We start from the raw sequence: 27,636 nt of genomic DNA on the forward strand, positions 1-27,636 counted from the left end.
TTCCAAAAGCAGGCTAGCACCTTCTCTGAAGCTGGTTCTTAGAGTTGCCTAGGCCCCTGAGGATAGTAACCTTTGGGGGCCTTTCTGTGTACTGAAGCCACAGCCTAAGCCTAAAATGGATCCTGCCCCTACAGAACATAAAGCAAACAAATAAAACCCAAAACAAATCAAAATCCTATCCTGCCATTCAGCTTGGCCTTGGACGGGTTCAAGCATCCACATACTAATTAAAAGGGAGATAGGTAGCCCACTGGATAAAGTAGTGGGCCTAGAGTAGCAAGTCTTCAGTTCAAATATGACCTTGTGCACTTACTAACCGCATGACCCTAGGCAAGTCACTTACCTCAGTTTCCTTCTCTGTAAAATGAGGCTAAGACTAACTTCTATCTCCAAGGGTTGTTGTGGAAATGAAATGAGATCATAATTGTAAAGTGTTTAGTGTTTAGTGAAAAAGAGTAAGCCCTATCTAAATGTTAGCTGAAAATGTGAATACTGAAAAGGAAAATGAATTATATTATGTTGACTGTTACATGATGGCAAAAAATCCCCATTTCTCAAATTACTTGAGAATTCATCCTTTTATGGAGGAGTGTGTTCCCTACAGGGCCCAGGAAGTTGCACACTGGCTGGAACTTCCCTGAGACATTGGCCTGGGATGCATACAAGACTGAAGTGGAGTTGACATTCCGGTGGTTCGGGAGGAACCGAAGTGATGACTTTGAGAAATGCTATGTCCATATGAGCAAGCAGGCTCAGTGTTTGAAGCTGTACTCCTTCTCTCTAGAGGAGCCACCTCATCCTTGGGCCAACTTCCTGACTAGGCTCACCCACTCAGGACAGAAACTGGGACATCTTTGGTGTAACAGCTCATTTTCAGAGAAGTTCTCTTCCAGAATTGAACTTAGAGATACATTATCCAGGCACATCCATTTTTCTTGAGCTGGTAGAAGCCTGCTCTTTTGGTTATGTGGATTGCCTAGCTCTTCTGTTTTGAAACCAAATCTAAGTGAGGAGAAATGTAATGATGCCCATTGGTTTGACCTCATTTTTATCCTTGTCATGCAAAGGGGAGTCCCTGCCTTCTTGTTTCTGCCTCCCCCTAAACATTTTCGAACCAGCCTACCTTTCCAACTTTCTCCTACATTCTCTAGGAGAACTGAACAACCAGTGTCTCAATCTCCCACCCCAGTGACTTTGCTCAAGCATTCTCCCTGCCTTCGTGCTGTCTGTAACAAAACATTAGACGCACACAAGCACACATATTACGTAGAGGCATCAGCTCTCAACTCCCCTGTGTTTGGGCCCCCCTGGCTCAGAGTGAATGTCAATGGTAACTGTTTCTCTTTTGACCAACAACCCTGAGGGTTTTCTCCTCCCAGTTTGACTTTTTTTTCTCTTTTTTCTCATTAAAGTGGCCATCCCTTGACTCATTTCTTAAAGAGGCCTATTCACCGAATGGGCATTACCTCAGTCAAAGTGAGAACCTGAAAAGGCCTGAAAGGGCCCGGGTCTCCCATTGCATCCTGGACCATTTCTAGTCATCCTCATGAATATCAGGACACTGGATAAAGATGACTCTGAAGAAGAAGTGAGGCTGGTGACCTTACATAGCCCTCCCTCACTCAAATCCAAGTCAACTGCAAGACATGTCATCATTTTCCTGATGTCACGGTCCTCTTCAAAAATGAAGGGCAAACACAACAACAAACACTAGGAAACTAGTTCCTAACAAAATAGCTGATACCAACACTAATCTGTTCTTGGCTAAATATTGTTCATTTCCTTCTCTTTGAGGCAGGAACTTCTTCAAAGAAAAAAGCAAAGAAGATTTTGGAAGAGTGACAAGAGCATTTCCTCCTCTTACTAGATTAAATTAGGAATAAAATATTTTAAGACATTGTCAAATCAGCCTTTCTGGGGCAGTGAAGACAACTGAACCTTTTTCAGTTCTCCTTCCCTTGGTTTCCCAAACAAGGTTTCCTCCCTACCTTTGCCCACTGTTTTTGCCTTTTCTTCTTCCTGCACTCTGAGTATTGCAGAAAGTCTGTCCTCAGTTCTCTAGTATACCTGGCATCTGTTCCCTCTTTTCTATTCCCATTCATTCCAGGCCAATCCAGTTTTTCATTACTTATGTCTTCCCTTCTCCCAACAACCTTTCATTAATTGCTCATTGCCTGTAGAGAGAGGGAAAAAGGAATAGTGCAAAGGGCATTTCAAGCTGGTGGCAAGTCAATTAACCACTCTGGATTCAGTTTCCTCATCTGTAGAAAGGAGTGGGAATAGTTGCCCTCTGAATTTCTTTCCATTAATCCATCTATGGAGATGTTTTGACCAAGTTCCTTAACCTGTTATTCAAGGCTCTAAACATTTTTGAACCAACTTACCTTTCCAGCTTCCTCCAACATTCTCTAGTCAAACGGAACAACCAGTGTCTCATTCTCTTACCCCAGTGACTTTGCTCAGGCATTCTCTCTGCCTTCATGCTGCTATAACAGAATATTAAAGACACACAGAAGCACACATGTTACATTGAGGCATCAGCTCTCCACTTACCTATATTCCAGACTCATCATTTGTTGCTTGTACTAATTTTTGCCTAACAGTTAACACCAAGAAAACACAGGTCATCAGCCAGCACCATACTACCTATGAGTGGAACCATTCCTTACAGCAAATGAAGAAGTTTGGAATGCTGTGGATAAGTTAGCTTATCTTGGCAGTATACTTTCTGGGGATGTACACATTGATAATGTGTAGATATGTGTACATTGATGATTGACACATGCATTGCCAGAGCTAGTTCATGTTTGGAAGGCTCTGAAGGAAAGTTCAGGAGAGAAGAGGTATGAGACTGACTACCAAACTGAGAATCTACAGAGCTGTCATGCTGACCTCATTGTTGTATGCCTGTGAAACCTGGACAGTATACCAGTGATATGCCAGGAAACTAAATTGCTTCCATTTGAATTATCTTAGGGAGATTGTGAAGATCACCTGGCAGGATGAGATACCAGACACTGAGGTCCTTTCTCAAACTAAACTGCCAAGCATTCAAGTCTCCTACAGAAAGCACAACTACTGTGGGCTGGCCACCTTGTTGGAATGCCAAACGTATATTTGCCTAAAAAACTATTTTACAGAAAACCCACAAAGGGCAAGAATTCACATGGTGATCAGAAGAAGCTATACAAGAACACCCTCAGGCTGTCTAAAGTACTTCAGAATTGATTGTGTGGCGTGAGAGACACTGGTGTAGGATCGCCCAGCATGGCATGCCCTTCTCAGAGAAGGTGCTGTGCTCTATGAACAAAGCAAAATTGAAGTAGCTCAAAAAAATGCAAGAATCCACCCTAAATCTCCACATGAACTATTTGTGCCTGACCTGTGGTAAAACATTCCAAGCTTGTACTGGTCTGATCAGCCACAGTCAGAGTCATTGTAACTTGACTCTCATATAATGTTATTATTTTGGTACTCTTCAAGAATGAAGGATGACAACCAACAGACTCCTTGGGCTAGTTCTTCCCTTTTTCTTTTGACAAGATATGGGCTCTTCTCAAAATAGTTGATAAGAACAGGAAGCTGTTCTTGGCTAAATACCGTTCATTTCCTTCTCAATGAGGCAGGAGTTTGTTCTAGGAGAAAAGGGAAGAAAAATTTTGGAGAGTAACAGGAGCATTTCCTCCTCTTACTAAACCAAGGATTTTTTTAAACAATTAAAATCTTTATTGAAAACCAGATTTTTCTGTACAACATTTTTACAATAAATAAAGAGGACAACTGGAAATGTTCACAGAAGACAAAATGGTTTATTAAATGATAAATCAAGAATGTAAGATGAGGGGTTAAATAAATTCATAGATCTAGGGTGCCATTATCAAATAAAGCATTATTGACAGAAAAGAGTACTTTAGAATTTTAAATGCAGGAAATCTATAAGCCAATAGGAGCATGGAAAGAAAATCCTAACCAAAGTAAAGCCGGATTGATCCTTAAAGTCTGAATGAGCCCCGTTTTAATAACAGCACATAAAACTGTACTAATTGACATACTTCTCCATGAACTTTTGTGAAATTCTGATGGAAGGGTATCGTGTTACAAATATTTTGGCCTTTTTCAGCCCATCTACTCCTTTGGCACAGTTCTGAAAGACCACATCATCGTCCCACCTTCTCTTTACTTTGAAATTGGCCTGAGGTGAGAGGGACCGGTGAGATTAAGGAAAGGGTTACCCTGAGGATATTTTCCATCCAAATTCTCTCAGTCTTTTGTCTTGTTCTTTCTGATCTTGTTCTTCAGCTCTTTCTTTTTTTAATTTTTTTCTAGTTCTACCAGTACGGCTACAACATCATCATCCCCACCACTTTCTTCCTCAAAACCCTCATCTTCATCACCTTCATCTGTTGAGTTAAGATGGATAAGATTGAATTGTCCTTTAATTATATGCACAGGCCTTTGTCAATATTCTCAGTGTTACAGAAATGGCTTTTCTCTCATACTGAAGAGTTGATTTATAAACAGGAATATAAAACTTTTATACATTTATAATTTATAAATTTATACTATTTTATACATTTCTAAACAGGAACATAAAAAAGAGGTGGCTGTTTTTTGAACAATATCCCATTTGCTTGTTACCAAAAAAAGGCATAACCTGCAAATATATAAAAATGTCCCTAGTCCTCTCCATCAAAAATACCTTAATCTTTTCCATTTTATTTAAGGAACGCTTTGTATAACAATAGTGAATGTCTTGTCTGCCGCTCATTTTCTAAACAAAATATGAGATCCCTGAGGGTGACCCGAGTTATCCTTTGTGGCGTAAACTGTCTAGCCGTTCCAACTCCGGAAATGCCCGGAACTGCTGTACTTTTTCTAGACCCGTCTGCCCCTGATCCAGATTCCAAAAAATCCACTTTCCTTTTTCTCGTAGAACCAATAGCTTGTAATGCAGTTAAGTTTGCATCCCTTTGCCTCTGCTGTTCTAGTTCTTGTCGCTGCATCTCCTTTGCCCTCTGTTTCAATCTAAGTTGTTCGGGATCTTCTTGCCTAGATCGAGACTTTGCCGCTCGCATTAAAATTTCTCTCTCTTGTTCATTTTTCCTCCGTTTTTCAATTTTATCAAGCTGTTCAAAGAATTTGAGCTGTGCCCGGACATCGCTTATCTGTTCGTATCTTTCATCGTCCTTATAAGAAATATACTTTTGTTGGGCAATTCCTGATACTTTTTCTACGAGGTTTTGTAGCCTTTGCTGTGTTGCGCATGACACATAACTTATTACATCAGGATGCAGTTCTGTAATTCCATGCTTTTTAGCTATTTCTAATATCCTTCTTTGTAATGGTCCTGAAAGGAGAAAGGTTTCATCGTGACAAGACCTTATTAATGTACCCACTAATTCAGAATTTGCTGCCAATATTCTTACACTCTCCTCTAATAAGTTGACTCCTGCCATGAATGTAACATCATTAACGTCATCATCGTCCTGGAAAGAACCAGCCCCAGCTTCTTTAGATTTGTTCTTTTGCGCAGCAGTCGCTTGCACCAAAACAGTAGAAAGAGCTTTGGTGCCAGGTAATGCTGGAGATTTGACCGCAGGAATTGTTTTAAGCTGACTTAGTTGAATTTGCTGAGGAGCAGTGAGTATGCGACTATTGTGTGGCTGTCGCAATGCTATCGTAAGAGTTTGTGGCGATGTTACCTGTGGAGGTCTTATCAACGCCCCTGGTTTCCGAGGTTGTTGGATAACCAGAGGTGTAGGTAGTCCTTGTTTGCTAACGCTAACTGGTGCGGGTTGTATCTGCTTGATGACCCGCGGCTGAAGAGTGCTAGTGATGGTGGCCGAAGTCTTGCCGGCAGTGCTCTGAACCGCGCTGCTCTGCACCACTGCGGGCAAGGCAGTTGTTGCCTGTGTGCTGGGCTGTTGTTGCTGACTTTGCTGGATAAAAGCTGCCGAATCTGGTGTTAGCTGTCTCAAAGCAGGTAAACTCTTCTTCAGGAAAGGCAGGAGGTAAGGTTGAGGTGAAGAATTCAGTTGTCTGTATAACCTGCTGGTAAAATCTTCTGCTTCGATTTTCCCATCCAGCAAATTCTTCACTAATTCTTTGACGTTTGCTGCTGTCTCTGTAGACTGTTTACCAGAGGAGGCCAGTTTTATTAATGTAGATAGAAAATTCTTACATTTCTTCCCATTTTCCATTGTTTCTGTGGTGGCAGCAGAAATTGTTGTGGCTCCTTGTACAGCCGTCTGAGGAGTTTCAGACTGTACAGTGGGAGCTGTTCCTGATGCAGCTGTCTGTGCACTACCACCCACAACAATCTGAGGCTGTACTGGGGGAGGCTGCTGTAATGTAGTTGGCGGTACAGTTTTCTGTGCCTGAGACGCTTGCTTAATTGTGGTAGTTGGTGTCACTTGCTGTGCAATCGTTGTTCTTCCAGGAGCCTGCACAGTTGATGTCTTAACAGGAGGGGCGCTGGTGGTAGTGGCAGGGCATGATGCCACGGTATTCCGAAGTTGTGACTGAGCCTGGGTCTGGGCCTGCAACTGTGCCAAGGTCTGTTGAGTAAGCATTAACAACTGTCCATTCGCACATCGAATAAGGACCATACCTGGGGGTAGCCGAACAGTTTGAGTATTTGTAGGATTCTTAGGTGGTAGAAGTTCTCGAATACCACCAGTAGTAGCTGTTGAAGTCCCTGGCAGACTTTGTGCCACTGTATTGGCAGTGTCTTTAGCCACCCCTGTAGAGGTCCCAGGAACTGGAGGAGGAGGTGGTTTCCCACTAGGATTGGGAATGCCACCTTGCCTAGTTTGCTCGGTGATCGTGTTACCCCCTGTGGCGGACTGGCCACTGATTGTCAATATTTGCTGTTGAGACGCTACCTGAACAATAGTTTTAGGGGGCTCTGATTTGATGACCTGTAGGGTGACTGTGGCTGGCATGCTGGAGCCAGGTTGGCTGCTCACAAGGGACGCCTGAAGGGAAACTCCAGGAGCAGCCGCAGTGCCAGTCGAAGTCCGCGCAGTGGTAGTTGAATTGATAACAGTATTGCTCCCGTTCTGGGTAGCTGCAGGAACAGAAGCTGCAGCAGGTGCTGCTGTTTGAATTGGTGGCCTCACTAGTACCACGGTGGGTCCCACTTCTCCAGTGCTGGCGGAGGAGATGGTGGTGCGCGAGGAAGAGGACGCAGCAGTGCTGAAGGGGAAAGTCTGGAGAACGGCGTTAGAAGAAGCTGGAGGCAAAACGGCATTGAGAGCATTTCCCTTCCCCAGCGTCCCCAGCGGCAGCACCACAGATCCTGGTCCTTTGTTGATTAGGGTGACTGCGGGCGCGGCCGCAGCGGGGGTCCCAGCAGAAGAGACAGCACTTCCTAAGTGCGCAGAGTTCGTCACGGCATCACCCGCATTCGAAGTTTGCTCCGCGGTGGTGGTGCTGATATTGCTGTTTCTGGAGGACAAGGCGGCTACCGTGGCGCTGCTGCTGACCGCCGAGTCGTCCTGACTGATGGCAGCAACCCCTGGCTTCATCATCGTTTTCGGTTAGAGATCTACGCAGCAGGGTTGGTTGCAGGAATCTGATATAACCGAGGTTTCTTAGACAGAAGATGAAGTTGTCTTCTCTCTAGTCGGACGGAGGATCTCTGGTTTTTTTTTTTCTTCTGCAGCAACTCTCTGTTGTAGGTTCAAATGTAGGACTTGCAGCTGTTATCAAGTTCGTATTCCCTCCTTTTATATCAATGGAGTACCTCCAACAAAGGACTGTGATATGGAAAAGGTGCGGCTTCGTATTTATACTCAGGAAAAGTAGGTGTGAACTCTGACTTCAACTGGAATCGCCATCCCCTCCACCCCCCCAACAACTGAAACAGCAGTTCGCTAGAAGGGAAGTTGACAATGGCCCCAAAAAAACCAAACCTAAATAAGCCTCAGAACAGGAAGGCTAGAGGAGGCTAAAACTACAAAGTGCAGAAAAGGTGTGAACTTGTCGTATAGGTAAAAGGAATTTCTTCATCTGGGATTTCCCTAGATCAGTGAATTCACAAGTCTAGTGTCACTCCTAGAATTCTGGAGCCTTGTTTTACAAAGCTAGCAGCTGAATGAAGAGGTCTGGTGTAGGGAAAAAGACAAGGCTTCCTTCAGCTCCAATGCCACCACACCCTAAGCTGATGGCCTTAACATGGCAGGGCATTCTTCCTGAAATTCTTCTTTCCTTCTCTACATTTTCCCCCAATTCACCCCCAAGAGAAAGTGAACCACCTTGGCTTTTGTTCCCAATTCAATAGAATAGACAATACTTAAGTGACTGGGTCTCTTTTTTTGTCAATTTTTAATTTTAAACTTAAATACAAAATGAAATGGGGGGGTGGAATATTGTCATGTACACAGCAGACCATAAGAGAAGATTCCATATAAAACAATAAATTTCCATTTCAAGAAAACCTTTGTAATAAATACTTACATTGTTTTCAAAGCTGCCTTGCTTTTCTTTTCTTCCTTGTTGGTTTTCTTTCTTTTGTTCTCTGCTGCTTTATTTTTCTTCTCCTCCCCACTCCCAGCCTAAAGAAAGCTACAATTATGTATGGATATAAATACATATGTGTAGATATCTACAAACATACACACATAGACACTAACACACACATCCATAATAGTATGCTTATTTCCACCTGTCATTTGTTTCTCTGAAGGTGGACTGCATCTTCCTTCCTAGATCAAAGTCTTTCCATGTTCTTCTAAATCACCCAGCTGATCATTTCCTACACCACAGCAATATGCCAATGCAGTCACATCCTATCTGAGAGATTGTCTCTGAAAGTTTCTCCCCAGTTTTCCACATTCCTTTTATTCTTGACTACATTGCCATTTGTACTAGCAACTTTTAATTTAAACTAATCGAAATTATCCTTTTTATACTTCAACAATGCTCTCCCTTATAATAAAGTTGAGGTCAGAGTAGCCCAGAGTTGGGAAACCTGTGGCCTCAAGGCCACATGTGGCCCTCTAGGTCTTCAAGTGTAGCCCTTTGACCGAATTCAAACTTCACAGAACAAATCCCTTTGATTTGAGTGGTGGATCAGTGATGGTTAGGTATAAAAGACTCAGTAGTCAATGACTATAGTAAATTACTTTGTGATAAATCCAAAGATCCCAGCTTCTGAGATAAGAACTCACCATTTGACAAAAACTTCTAGGAAAACTGAAAAATAGTACGGCAGAAACTAGGCATAGGCCAACTTCTTACACCAAATACCAAAATAAGGTCAAAATGGGTACACAATTTAGAAATAAATGGTGATAGCAAATTAGGAGAGCAAGGAATAGTTCAGCTGTCAGATCTATGGAGAATAAAAGAATTTATGATGAAAAAAGTGATAGAACATTATGAAATACAAAATGGATAATTTGGATTATATTAAATTAAAAAGATTTTTCACAAACAAAGCCAATGGACCCAAGATTAGAAGGGAAGCGCAAAGCTGGGAAACAATTTTTATAGCCAGTATTGCTGATAAAGGCCTCATCCCTATAATATATAGAGAACTGAGTCAAATTTATAAGAATACAAGTCATTCTCCAATTGAGAAATGGTTAAAGGATATGAACAGGCAGTTTTCAGAGGAAGAAATTAAAGCTATCTGTAGTCATATGAAAAAATACTCTAAACCACTATTGATTAGAAAAATGCAAATCAAAACAACTCTGAGGTATCACTTCACACCTATCAGATTGGCTAATATGACAAAAAAGGAAAATGATAAATGTTGGAGAAGATGTGGGAAAACTGGAACACTAATACATTGTTAGTGGACTTGTGAACATCTAACCATTCTGGAGAACAATTTGGAACTATGTCCAAAGGGCTATAAAATTTGTGCATGCCCTTTGATCCAGCAATAGCATTACTAGGTCTGTATCCCAAAAAGATCATAAAAAAGGAAAAAGGGCCCACATGTACAGAAATATTTATAGCAGCTCTTTTTGTGGTGGCAAAGAATTGGAAATTGAGGGGATATCCATCAATGGGGAATGGGTGAACAAGTTGTGGTATATAATTGTAATGGAATACTATTGTGCTATAAGAAATGATGAGCAGGCAGATTTCAGAAAAACCTGGAAAGATCTACATGGACTGATGCAGAGTGAAGTGAGCAGAACCAGAACATTGTACACAGTAACAGCAACATTGTGTGATGACCAGCCTTGACAGACTTAGCTTTCTCAGCAATGCAATGATCTAAATCAACTCCACAAGACTCATGATGGAAAACGCTACCAACATCCAGAGAAACAACCATGGAGTCTGAATGCAGATTCAAAGCATATTATTTTTCTCTTTTTTGTTTTTATTCTTTCTCAAGGTTTTCCTCTTTTGTTCTGATTCTCCATTCACAACATGACTAATGTGTAAATATCTTTAATAGGATTGTACATGTATAGCCTATATCAGATTGCACAGTCTTGGGGAGGGTGGGAGGGGAGAGAAGGAGGGAAGAATTTAGAACTCAAAATCTTATAAAAAGTGCTGTCGAAAACTAACAATAAATACTTTTTATTTTTAAAGAGAGAGAATGTGAGCAACCTTGGCTTTTGTTCTCATTCCAATAGAATACCTGTGCAATACTTAAATGGCCACATGTTTTTAGTATTTTTTTAATTTTAAACTTTAATAGGAAATGATAAAAGAAAAAAATCATTGCTATGTATACAGCAAAGCATAAGAGAGGATTCCATATAAAACAATAAATTTTCATCTCAAGAAAACCTGTGTAATAAAGACTTCACATTATTTTCAAAGCTGCTCAGCTTTTCTTTGCTTCCTTGTTCGTTTTCTTTTCTTCTTTGCTGTGTACTTTTTACTCTATTCTCCACTCCCACTTCCCACCTGAAAGAAAGCTACAATTAAGCGTGGAAAGATAGATAGACAGACAGACAGATAGATAGACAGACAGACAGACAGACTGATGGATGGATGGATGGATGATAGATAAATTTATAGATATCTATAAGCATACACCTGTATACACATAGACACTCATAGACATATACATAAGATCACACTAGGTTTATTTCCACTTGTCTTCAGTTCCTCTGAAGGTGATTAGCAACTTTTCATTGATCCTATCACATGGATGTGCCTGCTGTTCTAATGAGGGGGAGGGCACATAGGATGAAGTTAGGCAATTGAAGGGGGAAGGCAGGGGCTAGGTAGGGGCCTGTTCAATGAGGCCTACAATTAAGTCTGGGGGTATGTGGTATGGTTAAAGCCAGATTGTGTGGTTAAATCAGGACATGCCTGCTATTCAGTGAGGCCCATAACGAAGTTAGAATACAGGGTCTGGGGGCAGCTTTATTACAATTCCATCATTAAGGCTATGAGCTTAGGGTCTGGCAGCATTGAAGCAAAAGGAAGCCTTGCCTTTTTCTCACACCAGACCTCTTCATTCAGCTGCCAGCCTTGTAAAACAAATTTTCAGAATTCTAGGCATGGGACTGGACTTGTGAATTCACTCATCTAGGGAAGAGACAGAAGGAGAAATTCCTTCTAACTAATAAGACAAGTTAGCACCTTCTCTTTTGGCCAATGTCAATTTTCCTTCTCCAAAAACGTTTCAATTGTTGGGGGGGGGGGGCAGGATTGGGAGTGGGGGAAGGGAGGGGAATTACAATTGAAGTCCAAGTTCACATCTACTTTCCTGGGTACTTAGATAAGAGACCCCACCCTTACACAAAGTAGTCCTTTGTGGGAGATACTTTTTCCTGTGAAAATGGAGAGAAGGCAAACTCCTAAAAGAAAGAACTGGTCAAGGGAGTGGGGATTTTTGAAGGAGGGTACTGTCTATCCTTAGGGCTGAATTCAGTGTCTTGCCCTAGGCAATAAATACATCCTTAAAGGATTGAAGCTTCAAAACATTTTTTTAAAGAGATTATAGGGGAAAAGAAGCCAGGCTTAGGTTAAGGGTGCTCGATAGTTGGGACATGACCCCCTTAAGAACTCTATTAGCTCAAGTATGTGTCCCTGGTATCCAAAAGTGTGCACTCACTCCCAGCTCAGCCAGCCCTAGGTTGTCCCTGAATATGGGGAAAACACCTTGCAGCAGTAAACACGACCACTTTAGTGAGCCTGGGCCTCATTCCTCTGGGGCCTTCCCCTAAGCAAATGCAGGGACACCCCTTGATAACCAGGACCAAGTGGGCAGCTGTTTCAGAAGCAGTAAACACTGCTCCCCAAGGTGGATCAAGTGACTTGCGTTTGGAAGAGCCACGGAAAATGACAAGGGAAGACTGGACAAAGTAGAAGGAGCTAGAAGAACAGAGAAAGCTGGGTGATGCACCAGCTGAAGTAGATGAGGAAGGAAAAGATATCAATCCTCATATTCCTCAGTACATTTCCTATGTGCCATGGTACATAGATACACCAAAAAGACCCATACTAAAGCACCAGAGACCCCAAATTGGAGAATGGTATAAGGGGATGTGAAAGAGAATGTTGTGACTATAAAATACCACAAAGGAACATGTGAAAATTGTGGGGCTATGATGCACAGCAAAAAAGATTGATTTGAGAGACCTCGGCATGTTAGTGCCAAGTTCACAGGAACGAACATAGCCCAGATGAACATATGTTTGACTATGCTGGTAAAAGGGATCGGTGAAACTCCAGGGAATATAGGAGGATTGTGGAAGAATATGCCAAAGCTGACCTGACTAAACATACCCTGAATGCTCAGAGGCTACGGGAAGAATTAGCTTCAGGAAAGTCAGTGGAACAAGTAAATTCCTCAAAACGTCAGCAGGGAGAAGAACCAAATATCAGATGGACAAAGACCATAACGGTGAAGATGAGGATGAAGCTAGGCATGCAGATGACATTGATATGCCTGGACAAAATTTTGACTCTAAAAGATGAATTACAGTCCTGAATCTCAGGATTCCAGAAGATATTGCTAAATATTTGGGAAAATTAGATCCCAATTCTGTCTGCTGTGATCCAAAAACCAGAGCAATGGAAGAGAATCCCTATGACAATGCAGGAAAGAATCCTGAGGAAGTTAGTTATGCAGAAGGCAATTTCATTCCATACACTGGAGATACAATTTCCATGGCACAAACACAGTTGTTTGCCTGGGAGGCTTATGACAAAGGATCTGAAGTGCATCTCCAAGCAGATCCAACAAAACTGGAGTGCTGTTGAAATCATTCAAAGTCAAGAAAGAAGATTTCAAAGAACAACAGAAAGAAAGCATCCTAGAGAAGTGTGGAGGCCAAGAACACCTGGATGCTCCGCCTTCTGAGTGACTATTAGCTCAAACAGAAGACTACGTGAAATATTCAGACATGGAGCAGCAATCATCAAAGCACCAGAACAAGCTATTGTCTGCTCCAAGTATGAGGAGGATGTCAAGACTGATAATCATAGGCATGTCTGGGGATCCTGTTGGGAAGAAGGTAGATGGGGGTACAAGTGCTGCAACTCCTTTGTCAAAGTTTCCTACTGTACTGGAGAAGCTGGGAAGGAAATTGCTAATTGAGATGAATCTATTCCTGATAATGCCGTGGGAGAAGAGCAAACAAGCAGATCTTCGCCAAGAGAAACAGAAAGTAGAGAAGAAGAAGAAGAAGAAGAAGAAGAAGAAGAAGAAGAAGAAGAAGAAGAAGAAGAAGAAGAAGAAGAAGAAGAAGAAGAAGAAGAAGAATAGGAGGAGGAAGAGGAAGAGGAGGAGGAAGAAGAAACACAGGAAAAGTAGTTCTGACAGTGAGGATGAAGAAAAGAAGAAACATGAAAAACTGAAAAAGGCACTAAATGCTGAAGAGGCCCACCTCCTGCATGTCAAGGAGATCATGCAGCTAGATGAGAGGAAGAGGCCCCACCATAGCACGTACGAAGCCCCAGAGCCTACAGAAGAGGAAATGGAGGCATACAGGATGAAATGCCAGAGGCCAGGTGAGCCCGTGGCTTCTTTCCTTGGACAGCAATGACATGATTTGTAAGGAGATTCAGGTCACCCAACACACACACACACACGTGTGTGTGTGTGTGTACATATGTGTATGTGTATATATGTGTATATACATGTGTGTCCATGTATATGTGTATGTATGTATACATATCCATATATATGCACATATATATTCTTTTTAGTCCCTTGGTAAACAATCCTCTGTCTGTTTTTTCTTCCCGTCTTTTAAATACATTTCTGGACTTCTTTCACAAAAAAGTAAAATAAAATGAATAAAAGAAATAAACGTTTGCAGCAGCCACAGTCCTATCACGAAACCTTGCTATGAATAGATATTTTGTCACTAGGCAAATACATTTCATTACCTGGTTCTTTGTCTAGCCATAACCATATTATCAAGGCTTAGGCTGGCTCTCTTGGGTCTTCTCAATCTTAGAGGAGAATCTAGAACTCCTACAGAGCTTCCATCCTTGAATAGAACAAAGACTTTTTGTCTATAAGCTCCGTGAGCTCTTTGGTATTTGACTTCATTTTACTTTATTTTTCAGAGTTAACACCCCCCAGCAGCTATGCCTCCAGCAGCATTACCCCCACCAGCCATCAACCCTGAAGCACTTGTTGCCCCAGCCCCTATCTTTCAGGTATGATTGCTGACCACATCAAACCATCCATCACCAGACACTGCCACCATGATTGGTGAGGGGAAGAAGAGCAGTCAGATGAACTGTACTCTGCTTTGAACCAACAAGAACTGCATTGCATGGGTATATCCAAGAGAACTTCTGGGCTTGAATCTACATTGCCTCTTCCTGATAGACACCTAAGTGCTCCCCCCCAACCTTATTCTTCCAAGGACATCTTCCTGCCCCATAGGGAAATCTGACTGACCCACTGGGAAATCTGGCTGACCACAAGGAACACCTCCCTGACCTCTGGGAACATCTGATTGCCTCCCATGAACTGGATGCCCTCCTGAGAGATCTGGCTGACCCCTAGGGACAGCAGGCTGACCCCCATGGACAGCTAGCTGACCCCTCCTAGTCAATTTGACTGACATCTTGGGAGGTGTGACTGAGATACCAAATACCAGATCCAAGAATTTCAGGTTTCTAGACTTCTGATTGTCTATGTCAAATGACAAATTCTAAGTAATTTGAGGAATGTGGATCTTAAGTTATTTGAGGAAAGTGAACATCTTGATGTGAAAGGCACTCTAAGAAAATCCTTCATCTTGCTTTTTCAGTGTATACCCAAAGGACTCCCTGTTTGATTTGTTCAACAAAGCAAGATTGTATGTGGGGGAAGACTATTAATAAGAGGCTAGATCAGAGGAGTCCCCAGTCTAAGGTGAGAGGGCACAAAGAGCTTCACCTGATTGAGAAGCAACTGTCTTCATGGTCTATAAAAGCAAGTTAATCTGGATGTACTCTAGGACTATCATCTCTGTTCTTGCCTTTGGTTCTATCTACAAGTCCTTAGACAGCAACATAACAGGCTCCTAATAATTCTTTGTTGCCTTAACTTGACTGTCTTCCCATCTACCTTCAAGCTTAGAATGAAGAGGGTTGGGGGAGGTTGTATATATGAAAGGGATTTCTCTCCCTTGCCATGCACCTGTTATGGTGGCTGGTCATAAGCGGGCAGAACTTGGGCTTATCTGGGTGAGCCTGAGTCTGGATTTCAAGGCCACAGATGCCTTTTCTTTTCTGTGTTTCTTCACATGATCAAGGTGCCAAACCATGATCCTGAGGTGAATGGTTTTAGCCTTTGGGGCAGCCTCATAATTAAAGAGTCAGAGGTCCTAGATTCTGACCATTTTTAGCCAATAGGCAGTGATCTCTGCAACAACTTTTCAGAGGAGATGGTTGCACACTCTCCTGAAGGGAAGGTACTAAAAATTAAAGAGCTTAAAGTCCAAACCAGCCACCCTGAAACTTACCCTCTGGTGACAGACAACCTCCTGCTAAGAGTCATTTATGTTTCTTAAGGACGATGTAGCAATACTGAACACCTGCCATGATCATTACAGAACACCTACCACACACAAAGCACTAGCATAATCAGTGGCCTCTGGGAATTTACAACTCAAGAAGTCAGTCATCATTTATGATGTCCTTTCTCTCTTGTGGCCAAGCAGAGGAGAGCCCTTTCTGAGAGATTACAGCTCTTCAAGTACTTGAAGCCAACTCTCATGGTGTCCCTCTCCCAAGTCTTCTCAACTCCAGGTTAGCCATTCAGAATTCCTTGAAACAATTTTCCTGTGGCTCAATAGTCCACTAGAATCAATCTCTAATTTAATTCAACAAGTATTTATTAAAGGGATGCATTCTGGGAAGATGGTGGAATAGGTCAGAAATTTCTAGGTTCTCTAGCTTCCCTCCAGACAGAAAATCACCACAAAATGATTGTAACACAGCAAAAATAAAGGAGTAAAGTGGTTGTCCTCCTAAGAAAACTTGAGAGGACCTCAGAAAAAGGAGGACCTCCAGGGGCTGAGATGAAGTGTAGACACTGAATGAAGTATAGATACCTCCAGGTAGTCTCCACTGAATCAACAAACAGCAGGCCCAGGAGCAGTTCTATCAGGAATCCAACTAGGCCTCAAAGCAATTTCACCTCCACTTTCACCTCACTCAAGGCCTCAGGGGGTTTCACCTCATGAACTTTTTACTTCACAGACTTTCATCTAAAGAACCAGCTAGGTGGGCAGGGTGTAAGATTGTGAACTTAGAGTCAAGAAGACAGAGCTAACAATCATGCCTCAGGCACTGCTAGCTATTGGAAGGGAGGGGGAATGATTTAACCCCTATCTGCCTCAATTTCCTCTTGTAAAATGAAGATTATAATGCCTACCTCAAGGGTTGTCATGAGAATCAAATGAGGTCACATTTGTAAAGTCTTTTGCAAACCATAAGCTAGCTATAGTAATACAAGCTATTAGAATGAAATTTTATTAACTTTGGTTAAGATTTCCCACACTAGTTTTTCTATACCAATGTAGTTCCAGGGACCAAGGACCTTGCATTTATATGTTTTTGTTTGTTTGATTTCTTAATAGCTGAATGCCTTGTGAAAGAAACATTCCCAACTTAACCTTAAACAGCTTAAAGGCACCATGTTGTACTCATCTGTATTTCACAACAAGCCAGCACATCATAGGAGATATTTAGTAAGTGGAATTTAGAAAGCTAACATATGTTAATCTGAGAGTTTGGTTAAAGAAGGCAAACAAGCTAGGTGATAGAAAATCCATATTGTTTATTATTTTCCCTTAAAGCACAGTGGAGCTAGCTTACTTGTACACACAAGGAGTCAGAGCATAAGTTCTGACTGTCTGAACAAAGAAATGAGAAAGCTTACATACATTATTTTTAGTCCCAGCACAGCAGCCTGCATTACATCACTTTTATGATCCCCATGTATGTTTAACCATGATACAAGACAAAGATTTTCCTTGATGGAACAGGTTGTAAATACAATAAGTCAGGATAGTTGACAAAGTGTCAATAGGAATCACAACCCAGGATCTCTGTGTTTAAGTTGCTATTAACATTCCATAACATAGTATATGCCCATAAAATATTAACATTTAAAAAGTCACATAATTCAAGATAGTTCTTTGGGGCTAAAGGTCTCATCCTTAGCGGCCATGGACAGAGGAGGAAAGAATGCTCTTAAATCAGTCCCATCTGGGCTTGTTGACATAAGATAGAGGCATCTTTGAGCTTACTCAGAGAGCAAAGAGACTGTTAGGGTCAGGCTTTTCTTCTGGTTAATCAGTTCAGACTCTGAGTCTTATTGAAATTACAAAAATGATACAAAATGGTATTAAATTATGCTCACATATGATGTGCTCAGTAGCAAGAAGGGAAGGAGGGAAAAATGATTTCCATAAAGAAGGTACCCTCACCTTGTTGCTGCATGCTTCTTTAGGATAGCTTGAGGAACTCATGAAGAAAAACAGAATCTTAAAAACATATTAAACATAAAAACAAGTTAAAGTCTGTCAAATACTTTACCCACTTTTTCTCATTGGTTCTTACAACAACTTCAGGATGTAGAAGAAACTACTAGGTTTTGATGAATACAACCTGTGACCTCATCAGTTTTGGGAGCTCGGACTGAAGAACTTCCTTCTTCCCAAGCAGATGGACACCTTCCCTGCAATTGGGGATTCTTAGAAAGAGGGTTGGATCACAGAAAAAAATCAGTGACTTAGCCAAGGTCACACAGGCATTAAGTTATTGAAACAGCAGCTGAAGCAGAGTCTTCCTAATTCAGAGGCCAGCTCTCTACCTCTCATCCTACACCACTTCTCTCAGAGATTATTAATCCCCACCTTTACAGTTGGGAAAATTAAGGCTCAGAGGAGTTCAATGACTTGCCCATGGTCACAGAGCTAGTAAGAACCAGGGTCTTGCTGATACTATATCCAGCCCTCTATTCACATAGGTCCAGTGTGACTCTGGACCAGTTCTGTGGCCTGAGGAATTCATTATCAAATGATGTAAGAAAATGGTTCTTCACAAAGACCTGTGCCCAGAACCTTCAACAAACAGCCACAGACATTTATTCATCTCTATCACGTGCAAGACTCTACTAAATGCTGAGAGAGAGTCCCAGACATTGAAACCACACCTACTTTCAAAGAGCTTAGGTTCCAAGGTAGGAAATGAGACAAAGTAGGCAGACAGATAATTCAAGAAACACATTCTGAAGGCATGGACAAAGAAAATTCAGCCACTGGAATGGCTATGGAAACCTATGCCCTGACCAGTAGCCAGTTTAAACAATATAGGGGGTTCTTTTGTTTGTTTTTTTTGGAGAGGAGAAGGTAGGGCAATTGGGGTTAAGTGACTTGCCCAAGGTCACACAGCTAGTAAGTGTGTCAAGTGTCTGAGGTCAGATTTGAACTCAGGTCCTCCTGACTCCAGAATCATTCAGTCTTAACTGAATTGGAAGAATCTTGGGTTTCTAATACTATCATAGGAAGTGCTTTCTTCATCTGAAGTCCTGAATTCCCCTTGGTTCCTTTATTTTCTTCTTTTTTTTCTTCTACTTCTGCTATCTGAAAATTTTCAAAATTAAGTTATTCCTTCCTTTTCCTAATACTGTAATTTTTTTATACTGCCTTTCACAACTTAGATTCGTGAGTATGGAATATACTACCTACCTCTGTACGACCTGGTCCTCAATAAACACCATTACAATTCATGCGGTCAAGATTTTTTTACAGGCAAGTTGCCTGTCTAGCTAATATGGGCTGCATAAAACTGCAAAGATATGGTAACATAAAAACTAATTATAAAGTGGAAGAGATGAACACAACCAATTAAAAGAAAACACTATAAATACCTCAGAATTATGTAACTGTACAAATAGAAATAAACGATGAGGAGATGACCTCCAACTGGTAGAACATATTGGGCAGCCTTCAAGAAGAGTTTGTAGTTGCCCTTGGTTTGCAGAAGGAGAGAAAAGAGATCTCACATTCCAAGGGGAGAGCTGTATATATAGATGTAAAAGTGTGAAAGTACAAGGGGCATTTGGGAAAGGCAAGTAAGGCAGGTTGATTAGGTTTGCAGAGTGGCATCACAGGGTGTAAGGTCGGAAATACCTATGGTGAGGTCAGTCTTTGGAAGGCTCAGAATCTATGTGGTCAGTTTACTTCTCATGATATACGAAGTAGCCCTCACAGACAAAGTCCTAGTACCAAAGACTCCTGTAGAGAGCAAATATTTTTTTAAAGAGAGGAGTGAAATATATATCCAAAGAAAATTAAAGAGAAATTTTTGAATTTAATAAGCTAAACATATTCTGAATTTGTCTCTGATGATTTTGTTCATGCAGGAAAGATTTCTGAAGCAGTAACAGTGATTTCCTCAATATCCCTTCCAAAGCATAACCTATGGAAATGTAGTATGGCCTATGAGTCACTTCCAAAGAATGTAGTGCAGGCAAGACAATTATCAGTCCAAAAGCATTCAGGCTACTTACTTTGTAAAGGGTAAATGTAGGAAATACAAGAATCTTGGCCAACTTGGCCGGATTTACAAGAACAGGAAGGAAATCTTCCTGACACATCTGCAGGAATTTTTCTTTAATCTCTGCAACTCAGTGTAGATAATTTTGCAAACTTTAAAGAGTAGGAATGACCCAAAATGACCTTTTTAGGATGAACTCTCCTGTTGATTTTCATTTATTCTTTCTCTCTCCAATTAGGTATTCAAAATTAATACTAAATAAACTAGCTATGTAGCCTTTCATATGCAATAACCTGAGGCACAATGGGAATCCATGACATAAGATACTGTGGGTCTCAGAATTAGAACAGATGATTTCTAAGGTGATTTCCACCTCTGAAATTTTCAGTTCTATCTGGACAGTTTATTTTTCAATAACTTAGGAAAGGTGCCCTCAAAGACAAAGCAATGGTACCAAAAACTTAAGGAGACTGTTTGTCCTTCAGTTACATGGCTTGAAAGCACTGGGCACCATACATGTCCCATGCAATTATGGGACCCTGACAAACCTACATGTGCTTTTTCTATAGATGGGAATAATAAATTGATCTGGACCTTGACATTTGGTAATACACCTTGGAGTCAAAAGCAAATAGGTGTTGCTAAAGTTACTTGAAAGGAATAAATAAGTAAAAACATGAATAATTTTTTCCTTTTCAATGAAGTTTTCTTTCTTGGGAATGTTTACCTTTTCAGGAAGAATTTCCCCCACAGGAACAGCTTCCTTCTCAGTGAATTTATTTTCCAAGTTGACTTCATTGACTTCCTGTAGAAAACAAATATTTTTGAAAGAGAGAAGCAAAATGTATTTCCAAAGAAAATGAAATTAACTAGTTAAAACTACTCTGAATTATATTCTGATGATGATTTTTTTTTCATGCAGGAAAGATTTCTGAAGCGATAATGGTGGTTTCCTCAACACCCCTTCCAAAACATAACCTGTGAAAGTGTAGGAAGGACTATGAATCAACTTTCAAAGAATACACTCTACATTGTAGAGCGTAAAACATGGCAGGAAACACAGGAATCTGTGCCAACTTGTCCAAATTTATAAGTAAGAAAATCTTCTTGATATCTGCAGGAATTTTTCTTTCATCTCTGCAACTCAATGTAGATAATTTTGGAAGCTTTAAAGAGCAAGAATGACCCGAAGAGGCAATGGGAGAAGTGACTCCCTTCCCTCACTCCTTTGCGGATATGAGAAGTACAAGTGAGTAGAATATTGCTTATAATTTTAGGTTTTTTCCCAATACATTGACCATTTTGACTAATTAGGTTTTTTCCTTCTTTTTCAGTGTTTTAAAATATTTCTTATAAAGTGTTTATCTCTGCATGGGAGAAATGATGCTAGGAAAATATTCATACTTTTTATTAAAAAGCTATTAACAAAAATGTTTGCTTTCTGGAAAAATATTTTTTTAATAATTCAAGCAAGATGTGATAGGACTGTGAACCAGGATAAAAAGAGTTTCTGCAGGGGCAGCTAGGTGGCGCAAAGTTTCTGCAAGTAGAGAAAAAGGAATACATGCCAGAGATGTTACAGAGGTAGAAGTGACAAGATTTGTTAAGTGATATGATGATATATAAAAGTGAGGAAGAAAAAAGGATCAGAAATAACTGAGCACAGAGAGCTGGGTGACTGAACAGAAGGCGGTATCCTCCATAGAAGTAGCAAAGTTGGATGAAAAGAGACATTTAAAAGGAAGAGAATTTGGATGTGTTGAGGATGAGATGCATGTTGAGTAATTGATTGCTTGGGTCTGAAAACCAAGTGACACATTTTGCTTGGATTTAGAGATTTGGGAGTCTTATTCAGAGAGATATTTATTCACTGAAATAAAGCTGATGAGATTAACAGGAAAGAAGTTGTAGAGAGAAGACTACAGGGGCAGATGGCTAGAGGACAGTCAATCTTGATCAGTGGGAAGTAATGTACCATAGAGAAATGAAAAATGTCCAACTCAGTAGGAGGGGCACCAGGACAAAGCAATGTCATGAAAGGCGGGGGTAGAGAGAATCTGTACATGGAAAGGAAAACTCCACTGTATCAAAAGTGGTAGTGTGTCAAGAAAATATAAAGACAGAAAAAAAGCCATAAAATTTGAAAATTAAAAGATTGTTAAGGATATAGGATGGAAAAACCTGAAAAAAAATATAGACATCCAAAGGGCCCATTATTACTACATGGCAAATTATATCATAAAGCAAGTTCTCGTCAAAACTCTTTGGTCATAGTTAAAAAAAGTTAAAAAGAAAGGTAGATGAGTGGAAAAGGCTGAATAACCAAGATTTCAGAAACAAGAGAATGGAAAGAAAATACAAAAATGAATGGGAGAAAGATTCTTTGTCCTAGAAAAACTGCAAAGCAGTGAAGCACACAGCAAATTTGAAATAGCATCACATACAGTTTAACATGGTAAGCTCTGGAGGCATAGCTAGCTTTAATATAAGAAATGATTATTCAAACATCATGTAAATGTAAGGAAGCTCCTTTCTGTGATGTGGTTGTGGGAGAAATCCATGACCAAACAAAGAATGCCACAGTAAAAGAAAACATTTAGATAATTTTAAGTTACATCACATTAGCAAACTTTTGAATGAACAGAATCAATACAGCTTAAGAGAGGAAAAAATATCAGATGAGGGAAGTCTTCATATTCATTCTCTGAGTCACAAACTATAATATTTAAGACATATAAAGAATTAATACAAACTGATAAGTCTTTGATCTTTAATCTCTTCTTTTTCCCCTTCTGTAGAGAACTGTCCAATTACAATAGAAATGAATGGTTTTCCAAAGAATTAAACACCATCAACAATCCTGTGAAAAAAATACACCACATCCTGTTTAAGAAGGGAAATGCCCATCAAATCAACTAGGTTTTCACTTTATCCAAATCAAATCGGTAAAAAGGAAAAAACAGGGGGCAGCTAGGTGGCACAGTAAGTGGAGCACCAGCCCTGGAGTCAGGAGGACCTAAGTTCAAATCTGACCTCAGACACTTGACACACTAGCTGTGTGACCTTGGGCAAGTCACTTAACCCCAATTGCCCTGCCTTCCCCCCTCAAAAACAAAACAAAAAAAGGAAAATACATAGGAACAGACATGCTGGGGGAGCTATAGGAAGCCAGACTGTTTATATATTATTGGAGGAGCTAAAAAGGGCCTAATAGTTGTGGAGAAAACATCTGGAATTACACAAGAAAGATCATGAAGATGACTATTCCCTTTGACTCACTGATCTTACTGTTGCATGCATACAGCCAAATTTTGCTAAAAGGAAACAAAGTGGATGTCTTTTGATCAGAAATTGGCCGAACAATTCCTGGAACATGAATATTATGTTCATATAGTCAAGAAGAATTTATCATGTGTCAGCACTTGTGCTAAAGTCTGGGAATATAATAAAAGGCAAAAACAAAGTTGTCTCCCCTCAAGGAGTTCCCATTCAATTGGAAAACAACACCTTAAGAACCATACGTGGTAGATTTGTAGAGAATGAAATGTAAAATAATCTCTGAAGAAAGGCATTAGCCAGGGGTGGAATACAGAAGAGGAAGGCTCACTACTAATGGGCTCTTTGAGAAGGTAGAATTTGAGTCTTGTAGGATGTGAAAGCCAGGAGGTGGAGGTGAAGAGAGAGAACATTCTAGACAGAGGGAACAAGAGATTGAGAAATCATGGACTTTGGATGTGGAGGATAGTGTTTGAGGAAGAGCAAGAAGCCATTAGTCTCTTGACTTGCAGGGGAGTAAAGCATCAGAAGATTGGAAAGGATAGAGAGGGGCCAGATGGTGAAGTATTAAAGCCACAGACAGCATTATCTGCTCCCTCAAGGAGGCTCTGGATTTTATAGACTGGGGCAAAGTATATTCAGATCTTTGTGTATTATAAAGATCACTGTGGCAGGTGAGGGTAGAATGAATTGGAGTGAGATTTGAGGAAGGGAGAGGCTCTTGCAATCATCTGGGGATCAGGTGAAGGGGTCCTGCACCAATGTGATACCTGAGTGGATAGAGAAAAGGGGATATATAAGAGAAATGTTGTGTAGGTAGAAATGAGGAGGTCTGGCAAGATATTGTTTATGTGAAGTGATGATGATTCATTGAACCCATGGCAGCTGATACGATTACCGAACAAGTTAGTAGGAAGGGACAGTGAAGGGAATAGAGGACAAGGCCTTGGGGGATGCATCCATCCACATTAAGTGGGACATGGCCTGGATGTATATCCTACAAAAAAAAAGACTCAGGTGGACTAACAAAACAAATAGAAGAAACTCCAGGTGAGAGCAGTGTCACAAAAACCTAGAGAGGAAAGCCTATCAAAAAGAAGAGGATGACCAGTGCTGTCAAAAGTTGTAGAGAGATGAAGAAAGAGAAGAACTGAGAAGCAGACTTTTGATTTGGACCAGAAGTCATTACTAGTATCTTTGAAGAGTACACTTTAGAGTGAGCAGAAATGAGATAACCAAAGATTTCAGAGCAGCCCAGGTAAACATTGATGAGCTGATGCAGAATGAGGTAAAGAGAATATCTGCTATAGCTAAAAGGAATGGAAATGAAAACAACCCTGAAACAGAAGATGAAATACAGCTGCCTCCATTAGTAGAGAGGCCATGGGCCCCAGAAACAGAGCTTTGTATATTCTTTCATACTCAGTCACCTTGGTAGGTTTTGCTGAACTTTTCTTATTTATGAACTATATATGTATGCTTAGGCCATCTGGTTAGTGATAATCTCCACTATGGATTGTAATCTTATAAGCCTGTTAAGGATACAGATCAGAGTTGGGTATCCCCAACTTCCATCCTGGGCCCATGTAACTGGCCCACAGGTCTGAACAATTCTTCGTGGAGGCCACTCATCTCCCCACCCAATGGCATCCCCACTGACCCTTAAAGAAGTATCTATCTCCTGCCTGACCCTCTTAGGTGGGGGCTCTAGATTATCGTATAACTGTATCCCCAACTTATCCCTTTCTTCTCCCACTAGGAAGAAAACTTTTGGCCTGACCAACCCAACAAAGCACACTCCTATCCAATTTAAAGGAACATGGGTATAGGCTGTATGACCACAAATCCAATAATGCCCCTTTAGAGCTGGCTCCTTCCTCTGGTGTATTCTGGAGGAATTCCAAATAAGGGGATAATATTGCTTATCTTGATGTCCCAGTGGTCCTCTTTTGGTAGGACCAGGTTCCATTTCCTCAATATTGGCATCTCCACAGCTGCTGTTCCCTTCTCCAATTACACTTTTCTATGATGGAGCTATTTTTCTGGTTCCTTTTACTCCAAGATATCCAAAATAAGACCCATTGTCACACCACCTATGAGGATCTGAGATTATTCCACTAGTTTTTCTTTCTACTTGTGTTACAGTAATTAAGGTGGGACCTTATTTTACTGTTTTCTCTTTTGCAGCACTTATTTAATCAGGAGGCTTTGATGAGTCTGGACTTTGTTTCTTTGATTAAATTGGGAGTCTTTGATGACCTGCTTACCTCAAGGGGAAGCCTAGTTTACATGGATTTGAGTCACAAGTTTGTGGCTTTTAGGCCACATACATTTGAGTCACATGTTGCGATGCCTTTTGACCCTGAACAGGGTATATAAACTCAGAGGTTGGCGTTTCTCCTTTGGAGGCTTTCACTCACTGGAAGAGTGTCATGTGACTTTGGGCAAGCCATTGTAACTGTGCCCTGGCTTTACTAACCCAGACCCATTGGTTCTTCTCTGGTAACTGAATTGTGATTTGGTCAGTTTATATTGTCTCTGTAATTTGTTTGTATTTGCTCTGAAGTTCAGGTTGCTGGATTTTCCTCCTGAATTAAGTGAGTTATGTATCTATGTTTGATTAAAGTGAGATTGTTAGCTCCTTAAAGTTACTTTCCTTAGCAAAACAGATCAAAGAACCTGTGCTGGCAGCTCTTGCTGCTAGTCTTGTTGGGTCTTACACCTCAACAGCTGCTGCTAGTCGAATTGTTGTTAGAACCTGACACTTTGATACAGTTAACAAGTCCCACATGCTTTGGTTCTTCTCATTCTCACTCATAAGGAGCATCACATTGCAAGAGGTTGTCAGGTACATTATGGTAGAATTACATCAGACCCAAGTCCCATTGCTATAATGGATATGGGTGGAATTCCACCTTCGTTTGCTAGCTGAACAGTTAAGTTTCTTTGTACCTAGTTTCCCCCTATAGGTCTGTTTATATTTGCTTTCTCCCAGATTTTCTCCTTGTCCTGTCTGGTTTAGATAGTATTCACCTCTAACTGATTTCTGTCAAATGCCACTGATGTTTCTCGTGATTGGACCAGAACCCAGTACCATTATGTACCTCTGACTAGTTACTGAGGATCCAGGCTGGACTCAGAGATATAGGTAGCCAGGACCAGTTGCCAAATTGTTGTGGGCCCCCACAAATCCAACAGTTAGTCACATAAACATTTTGGCAATGATTTCCATCAGTTAAGTATACTCTTCCTTCCATGGAGGGGAAATTGGGGCTCCAATGGTCAGAGCGATCCAAGTGATCAGGGCAATAGGAATGAACCTGGATCTCATTTCCTCACCTAATTCTACCCTTCTAATTCACTACCTCCCTTTCTTTATCAGAAGAAGTAAGCTTCTGCTTTCCCTTAGGTCTCTCGCTATTGTCTTAGGAAGTATTAACATAATTTCTACTATCCCCACTATTCCTAATTCTCTGCTAGTGAAAACCCCTTTTCACCATTCACTGAAGCTGGTATACAATGAACAGTAAACAATAACAGGGTGAGAAACAGAAACAATGATATTAATGCAAGGGTTATTAGTCCAACTTCTTCTGATGTAGAATGATCTTCAGGGGATCATGATTGTCCCTAACAGCCCATTCTCAGAATTCCCCCACAGGTCTTTTTACCTTCATGGAATGAGTCCACCCCTTCTCAGCAGTTCATACAGCAGTCTCTGTGGTTAGAAGTACCTGGAACAGTCTTTGCCAGCTGGGCTGAAGCTTAGTTTTTCTAGGATTGAATCACTACCCAGTCTCCCGTTCTAAAAGGATGTACACTGAAGTCCAAGGGAGGAGTCTGAGCCAGAAGTCCTCTCTTCCTTAACTCTAAACGGGACAATGATACGGCCAGCATATGATTTCTTAGAAACTTATCTTTAGTTTCAAATATAGGAAGTTCCTATCCCTTTCCTAGATAAGGCAACCTGAACATTTCATAAGGAGAAAGACCGAAATCTTTTCTAGGGGAAGTTCTAATTCTTAGTAAAGCAACTGGCAAGCAATTAGTCCAAGGTAATTTAGTTTCGACTATTAACTTAGTGAGCTGTTTTTTAAAGTCTGATTCATTCTCTCAGCTTTCCCTGTGGAGGGTAGGTGCCAGGTAGTGTGAAGTTGCAAACATGCAACCTGGTCACAATGTCTTGTAATATTTTTGATGTAAAATGAGTTCCATTGTCTGAATCAATTCTCTCTACTGACCTGTATCTGGGTATAATCTGTGCCAGTATTATTGTAATGACTCCACTAGAAGAGGCAGAGCTTAGGGGGTAAGTCTCTACCCAACCTGCTAAATGATCGACTATTACTAACAAATATTTCAATTTTCTCACTCGAGTCACTTCAGGGAAATCCACCTGTATACTTTGAAAAAGAT

At 40.8% G+C, this 27,636-nt stretch overlaps 1 protein-coding gene across 1 annotated transcript; it reads right to left on the reverse strand.

Moving 5' to 3' along the window:
- Positions 1-4,715: 4,715 nt before the first annotated feature.
- Positions 4,716-14,977, reverse strand: LOC118858017 (transcription initiation factor TFIID subunit 4-like). The gene is made up of 3 exons (XM_036768447.1): positions 14,849-14,977; positions 13,597-13,704; positions 4,716-7,523 (listed from the first exon to the last, which is right to left on the reverse strand). The coding sequence occupies exons 1-3, from the start codon at positions 14,975-14,977 to the stop codon at positions 4,716-4,718; spliced, it is 3,045 nt and encodes a 1,014-aa protein (XP_036624342.1).
- Between the last annotated feature and the right edge of the window lie 12,659 nt (positions 14,978-27,636).

This window comes from Trichosurus vulpecula, chromosome 7 (genome assembly GCF_011100635.1).
Source record: "Trichosurus vulpecula isolate mTriVul1 chromosome 7, mTriVul1.pri, whole genome shotgun sequence".
Taxonomy (NCBI): domain Eukaryota; kingdom Metazoa; phylum Chordata; class Mammalia; order Diprotodontia; family Phalangeridae; genus Trichosurus; species Trichosurus vulpecula.